The 16,528-nt window shown below is 30.7% G+C and overlaps 5 protein-coding genes across 5 annotated transcripts; 4 read left to right on the top strand and 1 right to left on the bottom strand.

Annotated features, from left to right (window-relative positions):
* Window positions 1-1,227: 1,227 nt before the first annotated feature.
* Window positions 1,228-5,163, top strand: OCT59_006475 (uncharacterized protein; the record flags this gene model as incomplete). Its single annotated transcript, XM_025321843.2, has 13 exons — window positions 1,228-1,599; window positions 1,687-2,527; window positions 2,592-3,186; window positions 3,255-3,346; window positions 3,485-3,627; window positions 3,691-3,780; window positions 3,859-3,980; window positions 4,058-4,183; window positions 4,258-4,384; window positions 4,444-4,542; window positions 4,604-4,795; window positions 4,862-4,943; window positions 5,006-5,163. The coding sequence occupies 13 exons, from the start codon at window positions 1,228-1,230 to the stop codon at window positions 5,122-5,124; spliced, it is 3,000 nt and encodes a 999-aa protein (XP_025167848.1). The 3' UTR covers window positions 5,125-5,163.
* A 370-nt stretch (window positions 5,164-5,533) lies between these two features.
* OCT59_006474 (Neuronal calcium sensor 1) lies at window positions 5,534-6,686 on the top strand. The gene is made up of 5 exons (XM_025321844.2): window positions 5,534-5,635; window positions 5,740-5,764; window positions 5,837-6,054; window positions 6,124-6,290; window positions 6,359-6,686. Exons 1-5 carry the CDS (start codon window positions 5,572-5,574, stop codon window positions 6,455-6,457), a joined length of 573 nt encoding a protein of 190 aa, XP_025167849.2. The 5' UTR covers window positions 5,534-5,571; the 3' UTR covers window positions 6,458-6,686.
* A 55-nt stretch (window positions 6,687-6,741) lies between these two features.
* OCT59_006473 (uncharacterized protein) lies at window positions 6,742-8,371 on the bottom strand (the record flags this gene model as incomplete). The annotated part of the gene is made up of 9 exons (XM_066141289.1): window positions 6,742-6,749; window positions 6,869-6,876; window positions 7,066-7,437; window positions 7,504-7,670; window positions 7,735-7,805; window positions 7,873-7,894; window positions 7,990-8,087; window positions 8,150-8,218; window positions 8,287-8,371. 9 exons carry the CDS (start codon window positions 8,369-8,371, stop codon window positions 6,742-6,744), a joined length of 900 nt encoding a protein of 299 aa, XP_065998093.1.
* A 196-nt stretch (window positions 8,372-8,567) lies between these two features.
* OCT59_006472 (uncharacterized protein) lies at window positions 8,568-11,243 on the top strand. The gene is made up of 6 exons (XM_025321846.2): window positions 8,568-9,054; window positions 9,128-9,153; window positions 9,238-9,627; window positions 9,703-10,216; window positions 10,290-10,908; window positions 11,007-11,243. The coding sequence occupies exons 1-6, from the start codon at window positions 8,669-8,671 to the stop codon at window positions 11,094-11,096; spliced, it is 2,025 nt and encodes a 674-aa protein (XP_025167851.1). The 5' UTR covers window positions 8,568-8,668; the 3' UTR covers window positions 11,097-11,243.
* A 212-nt stretch (window positions 11,244-11,455) lies between these two features.
* On the top strand, window positions 11,456-16,517 carry OCT59_006471 (uncharacterized protein). Its single transcript, XM_066141288.1, has 6 exons — window positions 11,456-11,554; window positions 11,835-11,949; window positions 12,016-13,864; window positions 14,013-15,992; window positions 16,072-16,178; window positions 16,246-16,517. The coding sequence occupies exons 3-6, from the start codon at window positions 12,016-12,018 to the stop codon at window positions 16,267-16,269; spliced, it is 3,960 nt and encodes a 1,319-aa protein (XP_065998092.1). The 5' UTR covers window positions 11,456-11,554; window positions 11,835-11,949; the 3' UTR covers window positions 16,270-16,517.
* Window positions 16,518-16,528: the final 11 nt, after the last annotated feature.

The following is a 16,528-nucleotide window of genomic DNA, read 5'->3' as shown; positions in this document are numbered from 1 at the left end:
TTATATTGCAATTTTTTATATTTTATATAACATTTCTGATTAGGATAAATGTTTTCCTATTTGCAATTATAGATTTATAACTAGTACTTCTGGTAGACAATAACAATATAGATGAAATATTGGTTTTGATCCTATTACATCATGATTACATACTGTAATTTCAGATTTGTTTATATAATACTTCTATAATTCATTAAGTTTAATGCATTCATAAATTTAATTATATATTGATAAATATCTTTTGCTGCTTGAGATTTATAAACCTTTTTAAACTAAAAGAAAATTAAAATAAATTAAATTAAATAAATTAATAAACTAAAAAAAAAAACCTTTATAGCTCATTGGAAATATTTGCTATTAATTGAATGAGGTATTTTAGAAATTAGGATTTATAAATACATAAACTAATTACCATATAAGAGTAAATAAAAAAAAATTTTTTTATATTGCAATTTATTTATTTTATTAATACTTTAAACCTAATAAATATTTATTTGTATTTTACCTGTATAATTGTACATGTGGGATCCTTTTCAGGATGACAAGCAGTTTATAACTAATGTTAAATAGTCTGTTTTGTTTTTTCATATATGAGGTATTGATATATTACAAATCGAATTTTCTAATAAAGTTTTAAATATACTGCAGCAAAAAAAAAAAGAAAAACTATTGATTTGACAGTTATATATATTACCCAAATTATTTTAGAATGCTATAATTATAATTTAAGATAGAATTCCATTTACTTATAATAGAAAAACATTTTTTATTAACTGGTCTAAAAAGAAAAAAATCAAGTGCAAGCTGATATAATTCTTGATGACATATCTAAATAGACTATATTGATTCAAGACAAATATTCCAAAAAGAATGAAAGCAGAAAAAAAAAAGTTTTTTTTAATGAATAAAAATGAGAAATTTAAAGTGTTCATAAGCTTAAATTTAAAATAAAGTTATTTAAAAAAATAATTCATAATTGATTTATTATTAAAGTAATTTGTTAAAAAATTTTATTATACTAAACATTTCCTATGTATATATTTTTTTATATATATAATGATAATAAAAAATTCAATATAGGTTTTTATTAAATGAAAAAAAGTATTTAAAAACCAATCATATCCAAGAGTCTAGGATAAGAAGTTGACTCTGAACTCCGGGGTCTAACTGAGTCAAGTATAATTCGAATTTTCTTTTTATCTGCGAGCGAGAGAAAAGCATTTCGGAATGAGATTTGGTTATCTTCATAGTTTTGTTACAACGTTAGTAAAAACGCGTCAATCATCAAAACATTTTTGTACTTTCTATTGCAATGTTAAGACGAAAGCAGTTCCGGCAGTTGATTTATTTTTTAATAAACGAGTACAAACTACGTTGCAACCATTCTGTCGCGTAAAAACACGCTATTCTTTTATCACTCGTTCAAAAAAGACCTTTACTTTATCCGTAAATAACTTGCCTAAAATTTCGGATAAACCGCAAAACGATAATTTATACAAAGGACCAGAATGGGATAGTACAGTTGGTAAGGCAGTGAGACTTGCTCAACTTGAATATCCAGAATGCATTATTTTAACACGCGTTGGTTCTTTTTGGGAGGTAACTTTTAGAATGAAACATCGCTTCTTATATTTTTAATTTCTTGTAATTTTTTTTTTTTTTGGATTATCTTATACTTTTATTAAGTTATATTTCGAGCAAGCCACGAGAATTGCGCCGCTTTTAGATATCAAACTGACTAAAAAGAAATTTGGTCAAGAATATATGCCTTTTGCAGGTTTTCCACTCCAACATCTTGATAGATATCTTACAACATTGGTTAATGATCATGGTTTCGCAGTAGCTATTTGTGAGGAGTTTCTCAACGACAATAATGATGAAAAAATTAAATTCAAGCGTCGTGTTACGCGTATAATTACTCCCGGAACACTTATTGATGAAAGTTTTTTACAACAGGATAAAAATAATTTTTTACTTGCGATTTCATTAGACGAAAAAACAAATCATGTTGGATTAGCATGGATTGACATAACAACCGGTCAGTTTTTCATGGCAATGTGCGGATTAGGATCGCTATCCGACGACTTGGCACGTATTCGACCTAGTGAAATTGTTCTAAGTGAACAATTTAAAGTAAATAAAGAACATCTTATATGGCAACAATTGACTCATGAAAAGTATGCTTTTGCATACGAGTCAACCAAGTCTTTTGATGCTACCATACCTCAACCATGGCAATCTGATTTGCAATACAAAGGTGGAATCGAAGAAGTCTTTTCCGGAGTTGAAATACAAGCTAGTGCAGCTTTACATAGATATATTAGCAAAAACCTAATTGAAAGATTTCCTAAAATCCAACTTCCAATAAGAATCAATCCGGAAAATACAATGATCATTGATGAAACAGCTTTGCGATCACTGGAAGTTATAACATCAATTCGTAATAATTCTAAAAAAGGGAGTTTAGTTCATGCTATTGAGAGAACAAAAACAAAATCCGGCGCAAGAGCTCTCGATCAATGGCTACGTAAGCATGATTTCAATCATTATACACTTAATTTTACGAAAAGCTAACATTTCCTATTTGCTAGGCTTCCCAACAACGTCATTAAGTGAAATTAATAAGCGTTTAAGTATTGTGGAATACTTTTATCACAATACACATCTCACTGGTGACATTCGACAAATTTTGCAAGAAGTTGATGATGCACAAAGAACTTCACAAAAAATTTCTTTTGATTATTGTGGACCTGATGATTTCATTAAACTTAAGCGAACATTTGAGGCTATGGGAATGATAAAAATGCGTCTACAAGAAGAATTAAAATTAATGTCAAGTTCTAGTTTAGAAGCACTTGTTGAGCGTTTACAATCTCAAGGTGATATAATACAAATAATAACTGAAGCTATAGATGAGGACGCACTATTAAGAAATAAAGAAATACCTGTTAAATCAGGATTAGCTATTGATGATATTAATTCAGAAATTGAAGGTGTGGCAACTGAGTTTTCAAGCAATGAAGATAAAGGAGTAGAATTAGATAATAAAGGAAAGAACAAAAATTTTAATAAAAAAAGGAAAGATAAGAGAAATACAATAAAAAAAGATGATAAAAAATCTGCTGATATAAATTTTGAAGAGGTGCAAGATCTCATCAAAGCAGATAATTGGATTATTAAGAAAAGGTGTAGTTGTGTTAAATTATGCTATCTTTATGAAGGATGAGTTGTGAATAATTCGTATCGATATTTAGTTTTTCGGATGAAATAATGAGTCTTCATAATCAGCTTGAAGCTCTATACTTTGATATGATAAAACTCCGAAAACGATGGCAAACTGAACTAAGTAAATTATTGATAACATTATCGCTTTTCCATATAATTTATTCAATAATTATATGTATTTTTCCGTAATATTTATTCAAAGCAAAATTTATAATAGTTCCAAAAGCTATTTTAACATTATGCTCTTTTTTTTTTATAGAATCACCATCATTAGAGCTACGATCACATCCAAGTTTTGGATTCATTGTAGTTGTTAAACGAAAAAATAATTGTAATTTAGAGCAAGCTCTAAATGCAACTCGTATTCAGCATTTTAAATCTAAGAAATGGTTTATTGTTCAGGTAGATTTTGGAATATTTATATATTTCTAAAATAATATTTATAATGAAAGTTGGTTTTGCTAGACATGGACACATCTCGGAGGTAAAATTGAAGGAATAAAATCGAAGATACGTGGAACTGAACTGAATTCATTTCAGATTATTAGAAATAAGGTATATATACTAAAACTAAAATACTTTTTTTTCATACTTTTGTACAAGTTTGCGTTATAATTTGATTATTCGTTACAGATTTCTGATAATTGGAATGTAACAATTCGTAATACGACTGTAATTGATGAAATCGATATTGCATCATCTTTGGCAGCTTTAGCCAGAGAACAAAACTTTGTTCGACCTATTATGAATAACAGGTACGTAAGTTATTTTCTGGAAAAAATTTTAAATTATATTGTCGAAAAAATCTTGGATTTAAAATTTAATCCTCTAGTAATATTCATAAAATCGTTGGTGGCCGTCATCCCATTGTTGAATCCGGACTTCAGATGAAAGAACGTCCATTTACGAAAAACGATTGTTGTGTCGGAGATAAAGAGCGAGTTTTATTATTGACAGGGTATTTTTCATTCTTTTTTGAATTTATTATTTATTCGATTATCATATAATTTACTTCAGTATTTTATGCCAAAGTCCAAATATGGGAGGAAAGAGTACATTTCTGAGACAAAATGCGATTATTTCAATTCTGGCACAAATTGGTTCATTTGTTCCAGCTGATTATGCAGAAATTGGTATCGTGGATCGAATATTTAGCAGAGTATGTTATCAATATGATTATTTAAAATGTTTATAGTCATTAATTTTGATTTTTATTAGGTTGGTGCTTCTGATAATTTGTATGGTGACCAATCAACATTTATGGTCGAAATGATCGAAACTGCAAATATTCTTAAACATGCTACGTCTAAGTCATTTGTATGTATATAAAATATAATTTTAGGTTCAATATACTAATTTATTATCAAAATTGTAAAAGGTAATTATGGATGAAATTGGTCGAGGAACGGCAATTTTAGATGGAATTGCTATATCTTACGCAACTTTGCATCAACTACATTATGTAAATAAATGTCGAACTTTGTTTGCGACACATTTTCACGAATTAGCGAATATGACAAATCATTTTGAGCATGTTGCTTATTATTGTACTGATATTAAGGAAATTGAGGTAATTATCATAAATTATTTTTTTTATAAGAGAGAATTCTCAATTTTATTTTATTATAATGAACAGAACGGAAGTTTTCATTATCTTCACAAAGTAAGGAGAGGAGTAAACCAAAATTCGGCAGCAATCAAAACTGCAAGATTAGCAGGTTTGTGATATTTATGAATAATCACATTGAAATTTCTAATTTAACATTCTATTCGTATACAGGAATGCCAAATTCTGTATTGGATGTTGCAAAGAATACTTTGCGTTCTTTACGGCTTTATAACAAATTCGTAGATTTAGATGCTAATATTATTCGGAATTTTAATTTAATAGAGTCTTGAAGTTTCTGCTACAAATAAATAAAAATAAATGTCACTCGTAAAAAAAATTCCTGATTAATGCCGTTTTTAGGTAGATCAGCGATTACAAATTTAAAATAATCGCTCCAATACTTAAAGTGATCAGAATGTTTTAAAAGAAATTATAAATTGGCTAGCAAGTATTAGCTGGAAAGTTGCCAATATAACATTATCTTTTTCCGACTACCCGATTTTTTATATTATGTATTATAATATTATTATCTTTTTTTCGTCGGCGAAAAAGTTGCACGGAAAAAAAGAAATTCTATAGGAAATTTCCTGTGGAATTTTGCCATATAAAAAATGGAAATCTTTTGATTGGACAAGTTAAATCGAATTATCGATTACAAAATATTTATTTAAACCCATTCGTATTAAACTTGATAAAAAAAAAAATATATATTTCCAAAAGGACTTACAATATTAACCATGGGTAAATCTAATAGTAAACTCAGTGAAGACCAATTAAGAGAATTGCAGAGGTGTACTTATTGTACGTATTTCTTTTAGTAAGAAAACCAACAATCCTTAATTTTTAGTCGCTAACTTTCTTCCTTTTTACTTGTAAATATATAAAACTACCTTAACGTAAAAAAGTTAATAAAAATGAGCTTCAGCAATGGTAAATTAGTTTCTACTTTAACAAAAAAAAATAATTGTCGTCTTAATTAAACTTTACTTTTTAATATATTAGGTATAAAGGTTTTTTGAAAGATTGCCCTACGGGCGAACTTGATAAAACAGAATTTCAAAAAATATATAAACAATTTTTCCCCTTCGGTGATCCTTCGAGATTTGCTGAATACGTGTTCGATGTGTTTGATGAAGATAAAAACGGCAAGATCGATTTTAAAGAATTTATATGTGCATTATCGGTCACTTCTCGAGGAAAGCTGGATGAGAAGTTAATATGTAAGTTTATTTTACTTATACTTACATCGAAATTAATGTTTGATATAACATTTTTTTGTTAAAACATAGGGGCTTTCCAACTTTATGATATCGATAATGATGGATACATAACACACGAAGAAATGTTACGGATCGTAGATGCCATATATAAGATGGTTGGCAGTATGGTAAAATTACCAGCCGACGAAGACACGCCCGAAAAACGGGTGAATAAAATATTCACCCTAATGGATAAGGTAATGATCTTATTTCTCATTTTTGTTATTAATAAGATATTGACCAAAATAATCTTTTGTATCATTAGAATCATGACGGCAAGCTTAGCATGGAGGAATTCAAAGAAGGGTCAAAACAAGATCCTACAATTGTTCAAGCTCTAAGCTTATATGATGGTCTTGTATGACATTATTTATTTTTAATAGATAATTTTTTTTTGTTTAGCTTAACAGATATTTGGTTATAATTTTTTTTTATTGTACAGTAATATTTTATTATTATTATATTAGTATTATTATTATATTTATATTATGTTTAGTTATTTATAAATATCTTTTAGATAAGGTATTGTAAATTTTTTTATATTAAACATATTTGAAGTTCAGATCAGCCTGATCTTTAGCCTGATCTTCTGTAAAGAAGCTCTACTTTAAAATTCTAGAATTCCGAATTAATTTAAATTCTAGAATTCTAGAATTCTATAACATTTAATATAGTTAGTTTTAGTTTAAAAAAGGAAATAATCATCGAATAACAATTATACTAAAAAGGATATACAAATTATTACTAAAAATAGTTAGCCCAAGAAAGATAATACCTTGACTTCTATTGTGACATAATCAATGTCACCTGCGATGTTCATTATTTCTGCGCCTCTCGTGACTTTTATATTTTTCTTTGCTATGTATATATCTATCTTGATTTTTATCTCGGCTTCTTGATCTTCTATATTCTGATTTCTCTCGATTATTATGCCGATATCTCGGGGGGGACCTTGATCTTGATTTCGAGTACCTTCTGAATTTCTTTTCTTGATTATATTTGTTTTCTGCTTGGTGAAATTCGTTTGTATGAACGCGATGACGTGAAGAAAATGAATCAATTGATTTTTCGTGATGAAACCGACTTGGGGATTCATTACGTTTATTATAAGTAAATCGCTCCTCGTCAGGACTATTTCGCGGATTATAATTCGATATTCCAGTTATGCTTGATTTACCCTGTCTATTGAAATGTAAATCCTTAGAATATTGAAATATAGATCGATAATTTTGAGTTGCAGATGAAGAGGAATTTGTGCCTCTTCTATTAGCGTTATGACGCCAACAATCATCGAATCGCTGATCAGGAAGAATTTCTGGCATATATTGATTTACGGCTATATTTCTTTAAAATAAATGTTAAATTATATGAAATGTTAACGATATTTGTTCCATAAACTTACTAACTTACAGAGGTCGTTTAAACGGTCTATCTCTTGCTCCGAAACGAAGTTGACCTGATTCTTTTCGACCAGCGAAACCTCCTCCCATTCGTCTTGGAATCCAACCTTCCATTATTCTGCTTCTTTCATAATCAACTAAAATTTGGCGGCCATCAATTGTCATCTTGTATGCATACTACATGAAATATCGCTAAATGTATATATGTATATAAAACCAAGCATGTGTTTATATATCTTACTCTGTAAGCTTCTTGACAAGACCTTTCATGAGTGAATTCAATAAAAGCATAGCCACGAGAATCACCAGTTACTGTCGTAAACATGAATTAGAAGATTTATTTAATTATACATAAAGAAATGATTTCACTTAAACTTACCTATATTACGTACAAGACGTATCTTTTTGATTGTTCCAAATTTCTCAAAAACTTGCGTCAAAGTTTCTAGAAATGAAATAAAAATTATTATTATAATATTCATTATTATATAGTTACAATATAGTTGCCTTCTGTGGTATCTGGATTTAGTCGTCCAACAAATATTGTATGGAATGGATCACTGGTGACATCGTCTTTGTCCGAAGGTGGCACATCTTGAAAAATCAAATTTTAGTTACATAAATTTTTAAGTGTAAAATATAAAAATTGTTCATACAATTTGAGTTCTGTGCTCGCAAAATTCCGTGATCGTGTGGTACGGTATCTGTACCATCAATGCTCCCAGCTAATTAAGTATAATAAATTATAAAAGTTAGAATACAAGATATATAAATGAATTATTTATATAATCACCTTGAAGAGGATCGTATTTCTTCGCGTACCACATTTCTTGTATAATTAAAATTAAAAATTGAAGAAAATTTTTCGCATACCACATTTTTTTTTACGAATAAAGATTTCATTGATGGTTACACAGATCATCTAGAAATCAAGCTTAATAAATGAGTAATTGTTATTGGCTGATCAATTGTCAATTAATTATGATTTATAAATGACATATGTTTAAACAAGATAAAACTATTAATTTCACGTGGTATTTTTATAGTTTGGTGAAAAAAGGTAAATAAGGTAATATCATAAATATCATTTAAAATATATATATAGTGTTCTAATGAAAAAGCGCTGAAGTTTTATTACATTTCTTTAATTAATATATAATTTTATTTTCGGAAAAATGGAAAAACAATTCAGTATTGAGGTTGGTCCAGAAGATGAAAGAACCCGTCGTTCTATTCTTTCTCCTAATGAGCTTTTGAGCACTCCTGCTGATAAGCTCAATACCCTATATGACGTACTACAATACAGCGTCAAAACTCATGGTACTAAAAATGCTTTTGGCACAAGAGAAATTGAAAAAATAGTTGAAGAGGAAAAAGAAATTACTAAAATAGTAAATGGTGTAGAAACTAAAGAAACAAAGAAATGGAAATATTTTCAGCTTTCTGGTTTTAATTGGTTAAGTTATGAAGAAGCTGCAAAAGAAGCTGGAAAAATCGGTTCTGGGCTAGTGAAATTGGGCCTTCAAAAAGATGCCAAAGTGACAATTTTCGCTTCAACTAGGTATAATTAGCGCACATTCAATTCTCTTTATATTTTATTTTTCATCTATTTTAATTCTTGATTTCTTTTATAGCGCTAATTGGATGCTCGTAACACAAGGTAAATATTATATTTAGCATTCCATGAGGAAATTCGAAGGTTTCCTTACTATCGATTGATTCCTCTTTTTTATCTATTTAATAGGTTGTTTTACTCAGGGTTTAACTATTGTTACTGCATATGATACACTTGGTGAGGAAGGTCTTCTTCATTCAATGAATGAAACAGAGGTTCATGCCATGTATACCAATGCTGATTTGCTTCTTATGGTAAAAAATATTGCTGGAAAATGTCCTACACTTGAGCATGTGATATACGATGGTGAAGCAAAGGGAAATATTTTGGAAGAATTAAAGGCTGAACATCCTAACCTTAAACTTTATACATTGGACGAATTAAAACAATTGGGTGAAAATAATCCAGCTGATTCAAATCCTCCATCACCAGATGACTTGTGTTGTATCATGTACACATCTGGAAGCACAGGAAACCCAAAAGGTGTTTTATTAACTCATTCAAATTTAGTTGCTGCAAGTAAGTACATATACGTTTTTATATTATTATTTATTATTTTATGATATATGTGTTTTATAACATTTTCTTTTGCAGTTGCCGGTATTAATGCAATGCTTCAACCTATTGTTCGACCTGATGATGTTCTCCTCGCTTATCTTCCTCTTGCGCACGTTCTTGAATTTGCTGTAGAAAATGTCTGTATATTCTGGGGCATACCAATGGGTTATGGTACACCACGTACATTAACTGATTCGTCGGTACGCAATTGTCTCGGAGATATACGTGAGTTGAAGCCAACTTTAATGACAGGTGTACCAGCTGTATGGGAATCTATTAGAAAAGGAGTTTTAGCAAAGGTTCACTCTGGAAGTCCAACAGTACAAAAGGTATTTAGTGCTGCTTTCAAAGCAAAAGGTTGGCTAATGGATAAGGGCTTGCCAACTAAACTTTTGGATGCTGCAGTATTTAATAAAATTAAACAACAAACTGGTGGTCGATTGAGATATGCTTTGTCCGGTGGTGCACCAATTTCTAAAGAAACACAAGAATTCTTGTCCATTGCATTGTGTCCGATTTTGCAGGGTTATGGTATGACCGAAACTTGTGGGTAAGTAATTAACGCGGAAATTCCATAAATCAGTTATATTTATATTTAATATTTTATTTTATTATGTATTAAGAATGTGTACAGTTATGCCACCTGAACAATTTGCATATGGAAGTGTAGGTTCACCAGTGCCTTGTTTGGAGATTAAATTAGTTGATGTACTAGAAGCTGGTTATACATCTAAAAATACTCCTAACCCTCAAGGTGAAATTTGGATTCGTGGGCCAGTTATCACTAAAGGATACTATAAAAATGAAAAAGTGACTAAAGAAACGTTAACTGATGACGGCTGGCTTCAAACTGGTGATATTGGAGAATGGCTTCAAAATGGTACTCTAGCTATTATTGACCGTAAGAAAAATTTGGTGAAGCTTTCTAATGGCGAATACATTGCCCTTGAAAAACTTGAATCCGTTTATAAATCAACACTTTACGTATCAAACATTTGTGTTTATGGCGATTCATACCAATCTCGTCCAGTTGCTTTGATATTTCCTACTGAAGCTCGTCTTCAGGAACTTGCAAAGGAAAAGAATTTAGAAAACTTGAATTTTGAGGAATTGTGTACAAATAAAGAGATAAAATCTGCTGTTCTTCAAGCTTGTATCGGACAAGCCAAAAAAGCAGACTTAAAACCTGCAGAAATACTTACTGATATCGCATTAGTACCTGATGAATGGACTGCTCAAAATGTAAGTTTTATTTAGTTTGTTTCTTTTGTTATAAAATATATTTTTTTCTAGTTTGTTTTGTTATAAAATATATTTTTTTCTAATGTATATTTCTATAGGGTCTTTTAACCGCCGCTCAGAAAATTAAACGCAAAGATATCCAACAAAAATATCAGAAAGAAATAGATCATATGTATGGAAAATCATAATTTAGATAATGGATTTTTCTATAACCATGGAATAATTAGTAATAACTTCAGCCAACTTAATTATAAAAAAAATATTTTCTCATTTTTATTAAAAATAAATAAATTTTAGTAATTTAACGTCTTGGTTATTTTTTTTATTTTTATTATTTATATTTTTATTTTTATTTTTATTTTTATTTTTATTTTTATTTTTATTTTTATTTTTATTTTTATTTTTATTTTTATTTTTATTTTATTTTTAATTTTATTTTTTTTGTACAAAGATTTACTCTGCATATTTAATATGAAAACTTAATTTCCACGATCACAAATAAAGCGCAGTACTTATAATCCGACATAGTTATCACACTGGTATCGATGTCACATAAACGTTTGAATACAAAAATAATGATTATTTAACTTTCGCATTTAGATCTATATACTTGAACTTTATTTTGACAGTCATTTACTACCAATAGGTAATTCATAACTTATTAGATCTGTTTATTGGCGAAATATGTGACCGATTACTTAGCAAGATGTCTATAGTTGTTTTTGTATTAGTATTTTTATATTAGTTCCGTTATAACAACATAATCGTAAGAATAAAGTGTATTTAGGGACCTGTGAAGCACAATACTGTTGAACTTTTTTTTATTTACTTAATTTACCAACCTATATATACTCCTCTAATTTTGAAGAATTGGAATAATACTAACCAATTTCTTGTATTCCTATAAATTTTTTCTTTGATTGCAGGTTTTAGATTTTTAATTAATAGTTTATTAATATTGCAAAAAAAGATCGATTTTAAATATATTTTTTATTATTTACCGACTTCCTTTAACTCGAAACCCGGTAAAACATACATAAGGTAAGTTAGTGAATTAACATAGACTTCAACCGAATCTAAGTTAATACATGATTCATACCTTCATAGATGACTAGTGAAAAAGGAATTGATAGCGAGGATCAAACAACGCCTGATAACCTGGAGGACACTGATGAAATTAGATGTATTTGTGGCGATTCTGATGATGATGGATATACCATTCAATGCGATAATTGTTTTACTTGGCAACATATTAAGTGTATGAAAGTTGATCCTAATGTTAAAGAATATAAGTGCCATAATTGTTCTGATATAAAGGTAGAAAAATCGTTAAGAGACGGTAAAAAATCAAAAAAGTATCAGAAAATTCGTCGTGAAACTGACTCAGGAGTGTATTCTTCTCCCGCTCCCCAAATGAGTGAGTCAAGTATCATAGGCACATCTAATAAATCACGTAATAGGTCTTCTGATTTATCGTTCGTTATAAAAGAGCGTCAATCAAGTCATTCTAAGGAGTATGAACCCATAGAAAAAAATATTATTGCATCAAAGGCAGTAGAAGAACTTTTCCCTAAAATTTATTCACAGTATCAACATAGAAAAAGGTCCATGTCACTTTCATCAACATCTAAAACAGACAATGAACATAATCGTGATGATAATCAAGAAACGTTATCTATACGATCAACATCACCTTCTTTAGAAATCGGCAATCCATTTAATATGGAAAAAGAATCTTTGGCTCGCCCGTTCATGAAAACGATTGTTAAACAAGTTAGATCTAAAATGCTAAAGAAGAATTCTAATTGTTACGGACTATTTGCCGAGACCAATATTTCTCCCGGGCTCTTCATTGTCGAGTTTAAAGGTGAAGTTTGCCTAAAATCAGATTATAAAGCTAACGAGAGCAATCAATATTCCTTATTGGGCGTTACTCAACCGTTTGTTCTCTTTTATCCTGTATTGAATCTTTGTGTTGATGCTCGTCGAGTCGGTACTGAGGCAAGGTTTATTCGTCGGTCATGTCATCCTAATGCCGAAACTCGAACTATAGTAGTGCCAGGTGGTGATGAAGTACATTTAGGAATTTTTTCCAAATTTGAAATTTTGAAGGGAAAAGAGATAACAATTGGCTGGGATTGGGAATCTAATCACATTGCTAATAGCCTAATACAATTGCAAGATTCAGTTTCTGAAAACGATGATGACGAGAATACTCTCGCAAAAAAGAGAGACGAAATTGGGAAGACAACAGCAGCGATTTTACGATTAACAGAGTGTGCATGTGAAAATAAGGACGATTGCATTATTTATAAAATGCAAAATGAAGGGAAAACATTAAGTAAATCTAGAAAAAATAAAAAGTTAGTAATGGATGTTGAGGAAATGTTAATTGAAGGAGAAAAAGAAACTTCTCCGGGAATAAACGATGAAGACTACGAAGATGATATGGATAGTTCACAAAAAAAGCGTGATAATGTTAGTTTAACACGTAAAATTAATCGCAAAGGCAAACAAAATGTTGAATCATCCCTCAATGGAAATAATAAAAATTTCTCAGAAGATAATGAAGTGTCCAATCAAATAGGACGTAAAGATAAAAAAAGGGTGAAAGAATCAGATGCAAAATCTGACAACATTGCACCATATAGTCAAAAAAATAAAGGAAAAGAATCTGCTAATCGAGTTCGGGAAGAGACATCTGGAAATATTAAAAGAAAATCACTGAGCTCTCGAAAATCAACGAGTAGTAGGCATGCACGTTCATTATCTAGTTCAAAGCGGAGGCAGCAACATGAAGATGATGAGGAACAACTTTCAGATTCATCTTTATCGTCAGTAAATTCTGAAATGTCTCTTGATGATGACACGTCGATTGTAGAAGTATCTCCTCCTGCTGATAAAAACATCCCTAATGAACACATCAACAAGGAAAATAATGAGGATCAATTATCAGGTTCGAGTCACACAACATTTTCATACAAGAATTAATCGGACTTGGTTTATTTATATATTCTCTTTGTTCATTAATATTTAACGTATTTTAAACTCTTGATGGCTTATTAATCTCATGAAAGTTTTATACGATCCTTCCAACAAAATAGAACATTCCATAGAAACAGAGGTCAATGACATATTGTTACAGTCATCAGCCACTCCTCCGCGTCCACTTCCGCCTGCAATAAGCCAGATACCTTTTAAGGATTATCTTATTCAAATGCATGAATGGAAAAAGGCTATCGAAGCAATATCTAACTCGGCATCAACGGAAAGTGATAGACCATCTTCGCCTATCCTTCATGAATCTAATATGGAAACGACTTCTGAAAATGTAGAGCCGGAGAATATAGGGAAATCTAAAGGACTAAAAAGTCATGACGAGGATTTAATTACAGATAAAGACGAGGAGATCGATCATGATCAAAGATTAGTACCATTACCGACACCTATTATACCGGCAAAACGAGTAGCATCTAGTCCCGGCCCCACATTGAACAATCAGAATGGAAAATATTTATATAATGAGAATGGGTCAGATATAAAGGGTAAACGCCAAAAGACTGAAGAATTACAAGGTTTGTCCAAGGGAAAAGGCAAAGAGACTGAAATTGAAAAAGAAGAGGTGCAATCTTCAACTCCAGATAATCGCGATAGTGTTGAAAGTACAATTTTGATAAAGACTTCTGGAGATTTGAAAAAACAAGTAATGGATTCTTCAATCACTCATAGTTCAACAAACGAAACTTCTAAAACGATGACCTCAAAGCCTAGGAAGTTGTCTCTTAATGAATATCGAAGTCAATTAGCCATTACGGCATTAAATAAAGAGACGTTAGAGAAAAAGTCTACTTCAGAAGATTCTAAGTCACCAATATCATCCGCAACAGAGATTGACAAGAAAGATAATAAAACTATTGATAATAATGACACATCGTCCTCATTGCCTGTGAACGCTTCAATTAAAACAAAACTTTCATTGAAAGAATACCAAGATAAGATAAGATTAGCGGAATCTTCTAACAATAGCAGTGTAGATGTTACGAAAAAATCCATAGATCTAGTACCTACAAATACTGAAGAACTTAAACAAAAGTCAGACGTAATTGAAAACAAACAGATAAATGAGCAAACAAAATCTGAGGAAGTTGTGGATTTAACCGTTATTAGTACATCACCGAAATCACCAAAGCTACCTAAAACCGAGGATAATAAATCATCTTTGATAAATGATGGATATTTCCCCGACGTTGACTTTCGATTTGATTTCCCTATTACGCCTTTAGATACTTCAAAGGATATTAATGCCTTCACTACTAATGAATTTGGGCGTCACGCTAATTCAAGCCATTCTGACGGTTCATATGAAGAAACAAGAGGAAGGCATTCACCATATAAAGATTATTCGTCTATGAAATCTTCTGGCAATTATAATTCTTCTTATAATATACCTTTGGGTGATACTTCTATGCAAACAAGTCCTCGTCCTGAGCACACGTCTCCACCACGAGGACCTCGTTATTATGGTGGTGGTCATTTTAGAGGGAATCGCATGGGAGGATCATACCGGGGTATGTCTATGTCACCAGGAGATCGCGGTCGTTATCACAGCGGATCTGGATATTTTAACTCTGCTGGATCTTTGCCAGCTACACCGAGACAAGGCGCACAGTCTTCAATTATGACATCATCTGCTTCTTCTCCTTATGATCCGGCAAACCCAGACGGACAAAGTGCAAACACATCTAATGAACGTGATCCGATTTTAGATAATAATAGTATTATGGGAAACAATTCTGGAAGTGGAATAGCAATGGAATCAAAAGCACGAGATTTTGCGAGATCGGGTGGAGATAGGTCTGATTTACGTGACAGATGGAGCTATAATAATTATGCTAGTATGGATCGATCGCGAGAAAGAGAGTGGCGAGAACGAGAAAGAGATGATGGTAGGAAGGATTGGAATAACAAAAGGCTGGACCATTATAGAGAGAGGGAATACACTGGTACATCAGAGTTACCACGTTATCCTATGATGGTTACGAGAAGACATTCGAATCAAGATAGATACATGATAGGAGGATCAGGTATGTAATTACACATATAACTTTTAAAGCAATCCTATTTATCGTTTATTTATCGTTTATTATCACTTGTTATTTACAGTACCTACCGGTCCAGCCGCTGGTATGAATCCTAGTCCATCAGGTATTTCTAAAAATAGTGAGCAGCCTTCCTCATCGAATAATCCCTCTCAAAGATTTGGCGTTGATGTAAGTTAAATTTTATTGATGTTCGATAGTATTTTTATTTTTCTAAATAATTTGTTTGTTCCAACAGGATCATCGCAGAAATCGACGATAAACAATTTGACATTTCCTATCGTGAATTGTAATATCAAAAGTAATTGTTTTGACCAAATATCATCCATTTCAATCAACCTATTGTCTTTTAATCGTTCCTTTTCCCCTTCGAAATCTAATCAAGTAATGTATATAACTTTTCAACGCTTTTATCTTATTAATTCGCAATAAGTCAAGATTTTTTTTTTATTGGGGAAAGAGTAACAGAATTAAAAATTGCATGTGACGAAATTATTTTTTACATTATTACATTCTTTGAT

Source organism: Rhizophagus irregularis, chromosome 14, assembly GCF_026210795.1.
Source record: "Rhizophagus irregularis chromosome 14, complete sequence".
Taxonomy (NCBI): domain Eukaryota; kingdom Fungi; phylum Glomeromycota; class Glomeromycetes; order Glomerales; family Glomeraceae; genus Rhizophagus; species Rhizophagus irregularis.
This window is presented reverse-complemented; position numbering and strand designations above follow the sequence as displayed.